Source organism: Oncorhynchus gorbuscha, unplaced genomic scaffold, assembly GCF_021184085.1.
Source record: "Oncorhynchus gorbuscha isolate QuinsamMale2020 ecotype Even-year unplaced genomic scaffold, OgorEven_v1.0 Un_scaffold_1564, whole genome shotgun sequence".
Taxonomy (NCBI): domain Eukaryota; kingdom Metazoa; phylum Chordata; class Actinopteri; order Salmoniformes; family Salmonidae; genus Oncorhynchus; species Oncorhynchus gorbuscha.
The window spans coordinates 112,981-126,374 of NW_025746303.1; the positions used below are offsets into that span (position 1 = coordinate 112,981).

Below are 13,394 nucleotides of genomic sequence, written 5' to 3' on the forward strand. Positions count from 1 at the left end.
TTCTCTCTTCTCTCTACTCTCTCCCTTCTTCTCTCTCTACTCTCTCCCCTTCTTCTCTCTACTCTCTCCTTCTTCTTCTCTCTACTCTCTACTTCTCTCCCCTCTCCTTCTCTTCTCTCTACTCTCTCCCTTCTTCTTCTCTCTACTCTCTCCCCTCTCTACTCTCTCCCTTCTTCTCTCTACTTCTCTTCTCTCTACTCTCTCTTCCTCTCTACTCTCTCCTTCTCCTCTCCTCTCTCTCTTCTCTCTACTCTCTCCCTTCTCCTCTCTACTCTCTCCCTTCTTCTCTCTACTCTCTCCCTTCTTCTCTCTACTCTCTCCTTCTTCTCTCTACTCTCTTCCTTCTTCTTCTCTCTACTCTCTCCCTTCTTCTCTCTACTCTCTCCCTTCTTCTCTCTACTCTCTCCTTCTTCTCTCTCTACTCTCTCCCTTCTTCTCTCTACTCTCTCCCTTCTTCTTCTCTCTACTCTCCCTTCTTCTCTTCTCTTCTTCTCTCTACTCTCTCCCTTCTTCTCTCTACTCTCTCCCTTCTTCTCTCTCTCTCTCTCCTTCTTCTCTCTGCTCTCTCCCTTCTTCTCTCTACTCTCTCCCTTCTTCTCTCTACTCTCTCCCTTCTTCTCTCTACTCTCTCCCTTCTCTCTACTCTCTCCCTTCTTTCTCTACTCTCTCCCTTCTTCTCTCTACTCTCTCCTTCTTCTCTCTACTCTCTCCCTTCTTCTCTCTACTCTCTCCCTTCTTCTCTCTACTCTCTCCCTTCTTCTCTCTACTCTCTCCCTTCTTCTTCTCTCTACTCTCTCCCTTCTTCTCTCTACTCTCTCCCTTCTTCTTCTCTCTACTCTCTCCCCTTCTTCTCTCTACTCCTTCCTTCTTCTCTCTACTCTCTCCCTTCTTCTCTCTACTCCCTTCTTCTCTCTACTCTCTCCTTCTTCTCTCTACTCTCTCCCTTCTTCTTCTCTCTACTCTCTCCCTTCTCTCTCTACTCTCTCCTTCTTTCTCTCTACTCTCCCTTCTTTCTCTACTCTCTCCCTTCTTCTCTCTACTCTCTCCCTTCTTCTCTCTACTCTCTCCTTCTTCTCTCTACTCTCCTTCTTCTTCTCTCTACTCTCTCCCTTCTCCCTTCTCTCTACTCTCTCCCTTCTTCTCTCTACTCTCTCCTTCTTCTCTCTACTCTCTCCTTCTTCTTCTCTCTACTCTCCCTTCTTCTCTCTACTCTCTCCCTTCTTCTTCTCTCTACTCTCTCCTTCTTCTCTCTACTCTCTCCCTTCTTCTCTCTACTCTCTCCCTTCTTCTCTCTACTCTCTCCCTTCTTCTCTCTACTCTCTTCCCTTCTTCTCTCTACTCTCTCCCTTCTTCTCTACTCTCTCCCTTCTTCTCTCTCTCCTTCTTCTCTCTACTCTCTCCCTTCTTTCTCTCTACTCTCTCCCTTCTTCTTCTCTCTACTCTCCCTTCTTCTCTCTACTCTCTCTCCCTTCTTCTCTCTCTCCTTCTTCTCTCTACTCTCTCCCTTCTTCTCTCTACTCTCTCCCTTCTTCTTCTCTCTACTCTCCCTTCTTCTCTCTACTCTCTCCCTTCTTCTCTCTACTCCCTTCTTCTCTCTACTCTCTCCCTTCTTCTCTCTACTCTCTCCCTTCTTCTCTCTACTCTCTCCCTTCTTCTTCTCTCTACTCTCCCTTCTTCTCTCTACTCTCTCCCTTCTTCTCTCTACTCTCTCCCTTCTTCTCTCTACTCTCTCCCTTCTTCTCTCTACTCTCTCCTTCTTCTTCTCTCTACTCTCTCCCTTCTTCTCTCTACTCCCTTCTTCTCTCTACTCTCTCCCTTCTTCTCTCTACTCTCTCCCTTCTTCTCTCTACTCTCTCCCTTCTTCTTCTCTCTACTCTCTCCCTTCTTCTTCTCTACTCCCTTCTTCTCTCTACTCTCTCCCCTTCTTCTCTCTACTCTCTCCCTTCTTCTCTCTACTCTCTCCCTTCTTCTCTCTACTCTCTCCCTTCTTCTCTCTACTCTCCCTTCTTCTCTCTACTCTCTCCCTTCTTCTCTCTACTCCCTTCTTCTCTCTACTCTCTCCCTTCTTCTCTCTACTCTCTCCCTTCTTCTCTCTACTCTCTCCCTTCTTCTCTCTACTCTCTCCCTTCTTCTTCTCTCTCTCTCCCTTCTTCTCTCTACTCTCTCCCTTCTTCTCTCTGCTCTCTCCCTTCTTCTTCTCTCTACTCTCTCCCTTCCTTCTTCTCTCTACTCTCTCCTTCTCTCTACTCTCTCCTTCTTCTTCTCTCTACTCTCTCCCTCTCTTCTTTCTCTCTACTTTCTCCTCCTTCTCTCTGCTTCTCTCCCTTCTTCTTCTCTCTACTCTCTCCCTTCTTCTCTCTACTCTCTCCCTTCTTCTTCTCTCTACTCTCTCCCTCTTCTTCTCTCTCTCTCCCTCTTCTTCTCTCTACTCTCTCTCCTTCTTCTCTACTCTCTCCTTCTTCTCTCTACTCTCTCTTTCTCTCTACTCTCTCCCTCTCTCTCTCTCCCTTCTTCTTCTCTCTACTCTCTCCCTTCTTCTCTCTACTCTCTCCCTTCTCTCTACTCTCTCCCTTCTTCTTCTCTCTACTCTCTCCCTTCTTCTCTCTACTCTCTCCCTTCTCTCTACTCTCTCCCTTCTTCTTCTCTCTACTCTCTCCCTTCTTCTTCTCTCTACTCTCTCCCTTCTTCTCTCTGCTCTCTCCCTCTTCCTCTCTCTGCTCTCTCCCTTCTTCTCTCTACTCTCTCTCTTCTACACAAGGAATTTTTCAAACAATTGTTTACAGGCAGGTTATTTCACTTATAATTCACTGTATCACAATTCCAGTGGGTCAGAAGTTTACATACACTAAGTTTACTTGGAAAATTCCTGAAAATTATGTCATGGTTTTAGAAGCTTCTGTTAGGCTAATTGACATCTTTTGAGTCAATTGGAGGTGTACCTGTGGATGTATTTCAAGGCCTAAAAAATTGTAGACCTCCACAAGTTTGGTTCATCATTGGGAGCAATTTCCAAATGCCTGAAGGTACCACATTCATCTGTACAAACAATACTACGCAAGTATAAACACCATGGGACCACGCAGCCCTCATAACGCTCAGGAAGAAGACGCGTTCTGTCTCCTAGAGATGAATGTACTTTGTTGCGAAAAGTGTAAATCAATCCCAGAACAACAGCAAAGGACCCTGTGAAGATGCTGGAGGAAACAGGTACAAAAGTATCTATATCCACAGTAAAACGAGTCCTATATTGACATAACCTGTCGTTCAGCAAGGAAGAAGCCACTGCTCCAAAACCGCCATAAAAAAGCCAGTCTACGGTTTGCAACTGGGCCACAGGGACCATCGTTATGTTTGGCGGAAAAGGGGGATGTTGCTTCTTCTCTCGAAGAACACCATCCCAACTGTGAAGCACGGGGGTGGCAGCATCATGTTGTCGGGGTGCTTTGCTGCAGGAGGGACTGGTGCACTTCACAAAATAGATGTCATCATGAGGGAGGAAAATTATGTGGATGTATTGAAGCAACATCTCAAGACATCAGTTAAAGGTTGGTCCCAAATGGGTTTTCCAAATGGACAATGACCTCAGGCATACTTCCAAAGTTCTGTCAAAATGGCCTAAGGTCAATGTATTGGAGTGGCCATCACAAAGCCCTGACCTCAATCCTTTGGAAACTTTGTGGGCAGAACTGCAAGGAGGCAAGGAGGAATGGGCCAAAATTCACCCAACGTATTGTGAGAAGCTTGTGGAAGTCTAACCGAAACGTTTGACACAAGTTAAACAATTTAAAGGCAAAATACTAATTGAGTGAATGTAAACTTCTGACCCACTGGGAATGTGATGAAACAAAATAAACTGAAATAAATAATTCTCTCTACTATTATTCTGACATTTCACATTCTTAAAATAAAACGATGATACTAAGACAGTGAATTTTAAATTTTAAATATCAGGAATTGTGCAAAACTGAGTTTAAATGTATTTGGCTGAGGTGTATGTAAACTTCCCACGTCCACTGCATCTTGTTGTTTCATGTAGTTTCAGTTCCTTAAGGCTGAGACTGATCTAGATGGAGTCTATCACACACACTCTCTCACTCACACGCACACACACCCACACGCACGTCACGCTCTGATTAGTGTCATAGTTACACGCACACACACACACGCACTCTCACGCACGCACGCACACACACACAGACTCTCTCACTCACACGCACACACACACACACACACACACGCACACACGCACGCACGCACGCACACACACACTCTCTCACTCACACGCACACACACACACACACACACACACACACACACGCACGCAAACACGCACACACGCACACACACACACACGCACGCACGCACGCACACACACACACACACACACACACACACACACACACACACACACACACACACACACACACACACACACACACACACACACACACACACACACACACACACACACACACACACACACTCACTCTCACACACACACACACTCTCTCACACACATACTCTCTCACACTCTCTCTCACACACACTCTCTCTCACACGCACACTCTCACACGCACACATATACTGAGACGCAGACACACACACACACACACCATATTGACCTTCTCTATGTCCCATTTCTGGGTGTGCGTCTGCAATGTTGATGTGTGTGTCACTATGACTGTCCCTCGCAGTATGCATTTCTCAGGTGTGTGTGTTTGTGTGTGTGTATGTTTGTGTGTGTGTTTGTGTGTGTGTGTGTGTTTGTTGTGTGTGTGTGTGTCCCTTGTGTGTGTGTGTGTGTGTGTGTGTGTGTGTGTGTGTGTGTGTGTGTGTGTGTGTGTGTGTGTGTGTGTGTGTGTGTGTGTGTGTGTGTGTGTGTGTGTAACTATGACACTAATCAGAGCCGGGACAGGCGCGGAGGAAGGACGGGGTTGCTATGGTTACCATGACAGGGAGCGAGAGGACGAGTCTGTAGATCGCAAGTTTATGTCAGGAATGGTTGTATTGTGTTTAATGCAGGTATCTTTAGCATCAGGTGGCCTAGTGGTTAGAGTGTTATGCCAGTTGGTTGTTAGATCGACAAGGTCACGATCAGTTAAACCACTGATCCCCGGTAAGCCGTCATTGTAAATAAAAATGTGTTCTTGTAACTGACTTGCCTAGTTAAAAAATTGTTGTGTAGAGAGAGAGAGAGAGAGAGAGAGAGAGAGAGAGAGAGAGAGAGAGACAGAGAGACAGAGAGATATATATTTATATTTACTTGTCTATATCTCTTCTCTACTCAGCGGTGAGTCGAGCCCCTGTCCCCATGGCGGTGGTCCGCAGGGAACTGTCCTGTGAGTCCTACCCCATTGAGCTACGCTGCCCGGGCACAGACGTCATCATGATTGACAGCGCCAACTACGGACGCACCGACGACAAGATCTGTGACTCGGACCCAGCACAGATGGAGAATACTAGATGTTACCTGCCCGACGCATACAAGATCATGTCCCTCAGGTGAGCTGATCTAGAATTATAGTTCTGTGTCTGTCTGTCTGTCTGTCTGTCTGTCTGTCTGTCTGTCTGTCTGTCTGTCTGTCTGTCTGTCTGTCTGTCTGTCTGTCTGTCTGTCTGTCTGTCTGTCTGTCTGTCTGTCTGTCTGTCTGTCTGTCTGTCTGTTCATCTATCCATCCGTCTGAAGTCTGTCTGTCTGTCTGTCATCTATCCATCCGTTGAAGATCATCAGATGAGCTGATCTAGAATTATAGTTCTATGTCTGACGATGTACTGTATAGATGAGACGGTCAATCTGTTCTCAGACTGAATTGTTCACGGTTAGATATGCAGATCTGGAATGGTGTTTCTAGGTGGTGATGTGGGCTGACTGAAGCACAGCTAACAGCGTCCTCCTTCTTTATCTAGTCATCTCCTCTTTCCCTGGTCCTCTCTCTCCTCTCTCCTCCCTCTCCTCTCCCTGGTCCTCTCTCTCCTCTCCCTGGTCCTCTCTCTCCTCTCCCTGGTCCTCTCTTCTCCTCTCCTCTCCCTGGTCCTCTCTCTCTTCTCCTCTCCTCTCCCTGGTCCTCTCTCCTCTCTTCTCCTCTCTCTCTCTCCCTGGTCCTCTCTCCTCTCTTCTCCTCTCCTCTCCTCTCCCTGGTCCTCTCTCCTCTCTTCTCCTCTCCTCTCCTCTCCCTGGTCCTCTCTCTCCTCTCTCTTCTCCTCTCTCTCCTCTCCCTGGTCCTCTCTCTCTTCTCCTCTCCTCTCTCTGGTCCTCTCTCTCCTCTCCCTGGCCTCTCTCTCCTCTCACTATTCCTCTCTCTCCTCTCCCTGGTCCTCTCTCTCCTCTCCCTGGTCCTCTCTCTCCTCTCCCTGGCCTCTCTCTCCCTCCTCTCACTATTCCTCTCTCTCCTCTCCCTGGTCCTCTTTCTCTCCTCTCTTCTCCCCCCCGTATCCCTATCATCACCCCCTCTCCATCCTCCTCCTCCATTTCTCTCTCTATCATAGGCCCCTTTCCATCATGCTGTGCAGCTCTGCCTGCGGTTGCTTTGGCCTGGCTGGCCACCTGCTCAGACAGATGCAGTGTGTGGTTCTAGCTATCCATAATTCATGCACGCACGCATGCACACACACACGCACACGCACACGCACACACACACACACACACACACACACACACACACACACACACACACACACACACACACACACACACACACACACACACACACACACACACACACACACACACACACACACACACACACACACACACACACACACACACCCGGAGGCTAGAGCAGACTGTTAGCTCCAGTTATATGAGCCAGAGGGAATCACCCAATTTTTTTGCTATTCTCTAAATAGTGAACTACTAGTGACCAGAGCCCTGTGGGCCCAGCTGCTACCTGTGTGCTCCCATATTCCTCTCCCCATAGGGATACACAGGGTTGTAGGGGGAAACGGAGATGCTGCCATGAAAGTTCCACTTAATATGTGTGGTGATTATAGAGGGACTTCACTTAAGGAATGTTGTGCTGTTGAGGAGATGATTCTTATGCTAAATTCAAAATGGCTGCCTGGGAATTCTGATATCTTTGAATGGTCTATTCTTGTTCTTCGTCCCTCTATATTTAGACCGGGCTGTCGTTTTGAGTGTCACAAAGGACTGTCTCATCAGTTGTAATGGAATTGATAGAACACTGGGAGGTTGTAATGGAATTGATAGAACACTGGGAGGTTGTAATGGAATTGATAGAACACTGGGAGGTTGTATTGGAATTGATAGAACACTGGGTAGTTGTAATGGAATTGATAGAACACTGGGAGGTTGTAATGGAATTGATAGAACACTGGGAGGTTGTAATGGAATTGATAGAACACTGGGAGGTTGTAATGGAATTAATAGAACACTGGGAGGTTGTAATGGAATTGATAGAACACTGGGAGGTTGTAATGGAATTAATAGAACACTGGGAGGTTGTAATGGAATTGATAGAACACTGGGAGGTTGTAATGGAATTGATAGAACACTGGGCAGTTGTAATGGAATTGATAGAACACTGGGAGGTTGTAATGGAATTGATAGAACACTGGGAGGTTGTAATGGAATTGATGGAACACTGAGAGGTTGTAATGGAATTGATAGAACACTGGGAGGTTGTAATGGAATTGATAGAACACTGGGAGGTTGTAATGGAATTGATAGAACACTGGGAGGTTGTAATGGAATTGATAGAACACTGGGTAGTTGTAATGGAATTGATAGAACACTGGGAGGTTGTAATGGAATTGATAGAACACTGGGTAGTTGTAATGGAATTGATAGAACACTGGGAGGTTGTAATGGAATTGATAGAACACTGGGAGGTTGTAATGGAATTGATAGAACACTGGGAGGTTGTAATGGAATTGATAGAACACTGGGAGGTTGTAATGGAATTGATAGAACACTGGGAGGTTGTAATGGAATTGATAGAACACTTGGAGGTTGTAATGGAATTGATAGAACACTGGGTGGTTGTAATGGAATTGATAGAACACTGGGAGGTTGTAATGGAATTGATAGAACACTGGGAGGTTGTAATGGAATTGATAGAACACTGGGTAGTTGTAATGGAATTGATAGAACACTGGGAGGTTGTAATGGAATTGATAGAACACTGGGAGGTTGTAATGGAATTGATAGAACACTGGGAGGTTGTAATGGAATTGATAGAACACTGGGAGGTTGTAATGGAATTGATAGAACACTGGGAGGTTGTAATGGAATTGATAGAACACTGGGAGTTGTAATGGAATTGATAGAACACTGGGTAGTTGTAATGGAATTGATAGAACACTGGGTAGTTGTAATGGAATTGATAGAACACTGGGTAGTTGTAATGGAATTGATAGAACACTGGGTAGTTGTAATGGAATTGATAGAACACTGGGTAGTTGTAATAGAATTGATAGACTGGGAGGTTGTAATGGAATTGATAGAACACAGGAATGGGCAGTTGTGTGTTAGAATTGATAGAACACTGGGTAGTTGTAATAGAATTGATAGAACACTGGGTAGTTGTAATGGAATTGATAGAACACTGGGTAGTTGTAATATAATTGATAGAACACTGGGTAGTTGTAATGGAATTGATAGAACACTGGGCAGTTGTAATGGAATTGATAGAACACTGGGTAGTTGTAATAAAATTGATAGAACACTGGGTAGTTGTAATAGAATTGATAGAACACTGGGTAGTTGTAATAAAATTGATAGAACACTGGGTAGTTGTAATAGAATTGATAGAACACTGGGTAGTTGTAATAGAATTGATAGAACACTGGGTAGTTGTAATGGAATTTATAGAACACTGGGAGGTTGTAATATAATTGATAGAACACTGGGTAGTTGTAATAGAATTGATAGAACACTGGGCAGTTGTAATGGAATTGATAGAACACTGGGTAGTTGTAATGGAATTGTTAGAACACTGGGTAGTTGTAATGAAATTGATAGAACACTGGGAGGTTGTAATGGAATTGATAGAACACTGGGAGGTTGTAATGGAATTGATAGAACACTGGGAGGTTGTAATGGAATTGATAGAACACTGGGCAGATGTAATGGATTTGATAGAACACTGGGAGGTTGTAATGGAATTGATAGAACACTGGGAGGTTGTAATGGAATTGATAGAACACTGGGCATTGTAATGGAACTGATAGAACACTGGGTAGTTGTAATGGAATTGATAGAACACTGGGTAGTTGTAATGGAATTGATAGAACACTGGGAAGTTGTAATGAAATTGATAGAACACTGGGTAGGTTGTAATGGAATTGATAGAACACTGGGTAGTTGTAATGGAATTGATAGAACACTGGGTAGTTGTAATGGAATTGATAGAACACTGGGCAGTTGTAATGGAATTGATAGAACACTGGGTAGTTGTAATGGAATTGATAGAACACTGGGTAGTTGTAATGGAATTGATAGAACACTGGGTAGTTGTAATATAATTGATAGAACACTGGGTAGTTGTAATGGAATTGATAGAACACTGGGCAGTTGTAATGGAATTGATAGAACACTGGGTAGTTGTAATAAAATTGATAGAACACTGGGTAGTTGTAATAGAATTGATAGAACACTGGGTAGTTGTAATGGAATTGATAGAACACTGGGTAGTTGTAATAGAATTGATAGAACACTGGGTAGTTGTAATAGAATTGATAGAACACTGGGTAGTTGTAATGGAATTTATAGAACACTGGGAGGTTGTAATATAATTGATAGAACACTGGGTAGTTGTAATAGAATTGATAGAACACTGGGCAGTTGTAATGGAATTGTTAGAACACTGGGTAGTTGTATTGGAATTGATAGAACACTGGGAGGTTGTAATGGAATTGATAGAACACTGGGAGGTTGTAATGGAATTGATAGAACACTGGGAGGTTGTAATGGAATTGATAGAACACTGGGCAGATGTAATGGATTTGATAGAACACTGGGAGGTTGTAATGGAATTGATAGAACACTGGGAGGTTGTAATGGAATTGATAGAACACTGGGATGTTGTGATGGAATTGATAGAACACTGGATAGTTGTCATGGAATTGATAGAACACTGGGCGTTGTAATGGAATTGATAGAACACTGGGAAGTTGTAATGAAATTGATAGAACACTGGGTAGTTGTAATGGAATTGATAGAACACTGGGTAGTTGTAATGGAATTGATAGAACACTGGGAGGTTGTAATGGAATTGATAGAACACTGGGTTAGTTGTAATGGAATTGATAGAACACTGGGAGTTGTAATGGAATTGATAGAACACTGGGTAGTTGTAATGGAATTGATAGAACACTGGGTAGTTGTAATGGAATTGATAGAACACTGGGTAGTTGTAATAGAATTGATAGAACACTGGGCAGTTGTAATAGAATTGATAGAACACTGGGTAGTTGTAATAGAATTGATAGAACACTGGGCAGTTGTAATAGAATTGATAGAACACTGGGTAGTTGTAATAGAATTGATAGAACACTGGGTAGTTGTAATAGAATTGATAGAACACTGGGTAGTTGTAATAGAATTGATAGAACACTGGGTAGTTGTAATGGAATTGATAGAACACTGGGCAGTTGTAATGGAATTGATAGAACACTGGGTAGTTGTAATAAAATTGATAGAACACTGTGGTAGTTGTAATAGAATTGATAGAACACTGGGTAGTTGTAATGGAATTGATAGAACACTGGGTAGATGTAATGGAATTGATAGAACACTGGGTAGTTGTAATGGAATTGTTAGAACACTGGGTAGTTGTAATGGAATTGATAGAACACTGGGAGGTTGTAATGGAATTGATAGAACACTGGGAGGTTGTAATGGAATTGATAGAACACTGGGAGGTTGTAATGGAATTGATAGAACACTGGGAGGTTGTAATGGAATTGATAGAACACTGGGTAGTTGTAATGAAATTGATAGAACACTGGGAGGTTGTAATGGAATTGATAGAACACTGGGAGGTTGTAATGGAATTGATAGAACACTGGGAGGTTGTAATGGAATTGATAGAACACTGGGCAGATGTAATGGATTTTATAGAACACTGGGAGGTTGTAATGGAATTGATAGAACACTGGGAGGTTGTAATGGAATTGATAGAACACTGGGCATTGTAATGGAACTGATAGAACACTGGGTAGTTGTAATGGAATTGATAGAACACTGGGCAGTTGTAATGGAATTGATAGAACACTGGGTAGTTGTAATGGAATTGATAGAACACTGGGTAGTTGTAATGGAATTGATAGAACACTGGGTAGTTGTAATGGAATTGATAGAACACTGGGAGGTTGTAATGGAATTGATAGAACACTGGGCAGTTGTAATGGAATTGATAGAACACTGGGCTGTTCCATTGTAGACAGAGAACAGTGAGAGGACTGTGAGGCTTGGTGCTGGTGTGCTGTGTGGGGTCTGTATAGCTCTGGATAGGATGTGATAACGTGATCTGGGGAGGAGGTTTACTCTAAACAACACCTCACCAACTTGGTTTTAGTTAAGGAGAGAACAATCGAACTATCTTACCACACACACACACACACACACACACACACACACACACACACACACACACACACACACACACACACACACACCACACACACACACACACACACACTGTCCACACACACACACACACACACACACACACACACACACACACACACACACACTGTAGACTCCCGTATTCCTGCCAATTTTTTAAATATTACTTTTGGATCCTCCCCCCCTTAAACCCCCCACTTCTCTCCCACACATTCCTCTCTGTATCTCTCTGATATGTCCCGCTGCACATTGGAAAAACATTTCAACAAAATGACTAGTCCCTCTCCTCTGTCCTCTCCTCTGTCCCTCTCCTCCCTCCTCATTTATTAGAGTTCTCCCTCCTCCTCTTTCTCCTCTGTCCCTCTCCTCCCTCCTCATTTATTATCCTCTCCTCTGTCCCTCTCCTCCCTCCTCATTTATTATCCTCTCCTCTGTCCCTCTCCTCCCTCCTCATTTATTATCCTCTCCTCTGTCCCTCTCCTCTGTCCCTCTCCTCTGTCCCTCTCCTCTTATCCTCTCCTCTGTCCCTCTCCTCCCTCCTCATTTATTATCCTCTCCTCTGTCCCTCTCCTCTGTCCCTCTCCTCTGTCCCTCTCCTCTGTCCCTCTCCTCCCTCCTCATTTATTATCCTCTCCTCTGTCCCTCTCCTCTGTCCCTCTCCTCTGTCCCTCTCCTCCCTCCTCATTTATCATCCTCTCCTCTGTCCCTCTCCTCCCTCCTCATTTATTATCCTCTCCTCTGTCCCTCTCCTCCCTCCTCATTTATTATCCTCTCCTCTGTCCCTCTCCTCCCTCCTCATTTATTATCCTCTCCTCTGTCCCTCTCCTCCCTCCTCATTTATCATCCTCTCCTCTGTCCCTCTCCTCTGTCCCTCTCCTCTGTCCCTCTCCTCCCTCCTCATTTATTATCCTCTCCTCTGTCCCTCTCCTCCCTCCTCATTTATTATCCTCTCCTCTGTCCCTCTCCTCCCTCCTCATTTATTATCCTCTCCTCTGTCCCTCTCCTCTCCTCTGTCCCTCTCCTCATTTATCATCCTCTCCTCTGTCCCTCTCCTCCCTCCTCATTTGTCCCTCTCCTCTGTCCCTCTCCTCTGTCCCTCTCCCCTCCCCTCCTCATTTATTATCCTCTCCTCTGTCCCTCTCCTCTCCTCATTTATTATCCTCTCCTCTGTCCCTCCCTCCTCATTTATTATCCTCTCCTCTGTCCCTCTCCTCCTCCTCATTTATTATCCTCTCCTCTGTCCCTCTCCTCTGTCCCTCTCCTCCCTCCTCATTTATTATCCTCTCCTCTGTCCCTCTCCTCCCTCCTCATTTATTATCCTCTCCTCTGTCCCTCTCCTCCCTCCTCATTTATTATCCTCTCCTCTGTCCCTCTCTCATTTATTATCTGTCCCTCTCCTCCCTCCTCATTTATTATCCTCTCCTCTGTCCCTCTCCTCCCTCCTCATTTATTATCCTCTCCTCTGTCCCTCTCCTCCCTCCTCATTTATCATCCTCTCCTCTGTCCCTCTCCTCCCTCCTCATTTATCATCCTCTCCTCTGTCCCTCTCCTCCCTCCTCATTTATTATCCTCCTCTGTCCCTCTCCTCCCTCCTCATTTATTATCCTCTCCTCTGTCCCTCTCCTCCCTCCTCATTTATCATCCTCTCCTCTGTCCCTCTCCTCCCTCCTCATTTATTATCCTCTCCTCTGTCCCTCTCCTCCCTCCTCATTTATTATCCTCTCCTCTGTCCTCTCCCTCTGTCCTCCCTCCTCATTTATCCCTCTCCTCTGTCCCTCTCCTCCCTCCTCATTTATTATCCTCTCCT

At 44.7% G+C, this 13,394-nt stretch overlaps 1 protein-coding gene across 1 annotated transcript in view; it reads left to right on the forward strand.

The window, feature by feature from the left end:
• Positions 1-5,502, forward strand: part of LOC124023248 (adhesion G protein-coupled receptor L3-like) — a gene marked incomplete at its 3' end in the record, with an annotated part of 97,840 nt that extends 92,338 nt beyond the window's left edge. Inside the window, exon 3 of the mRNA XM_046337783.1 lies at positions 5,289-5,502. Coding sequence (XP_046193739.1) covers positions 5,289-5,502 — 214 coding nt within the window. The remainder of the gene's footprint in view (positions 1-5,288) is intronic.
• Positions 5,503-13,394: the final 7,892 nt, after the last annotated feature.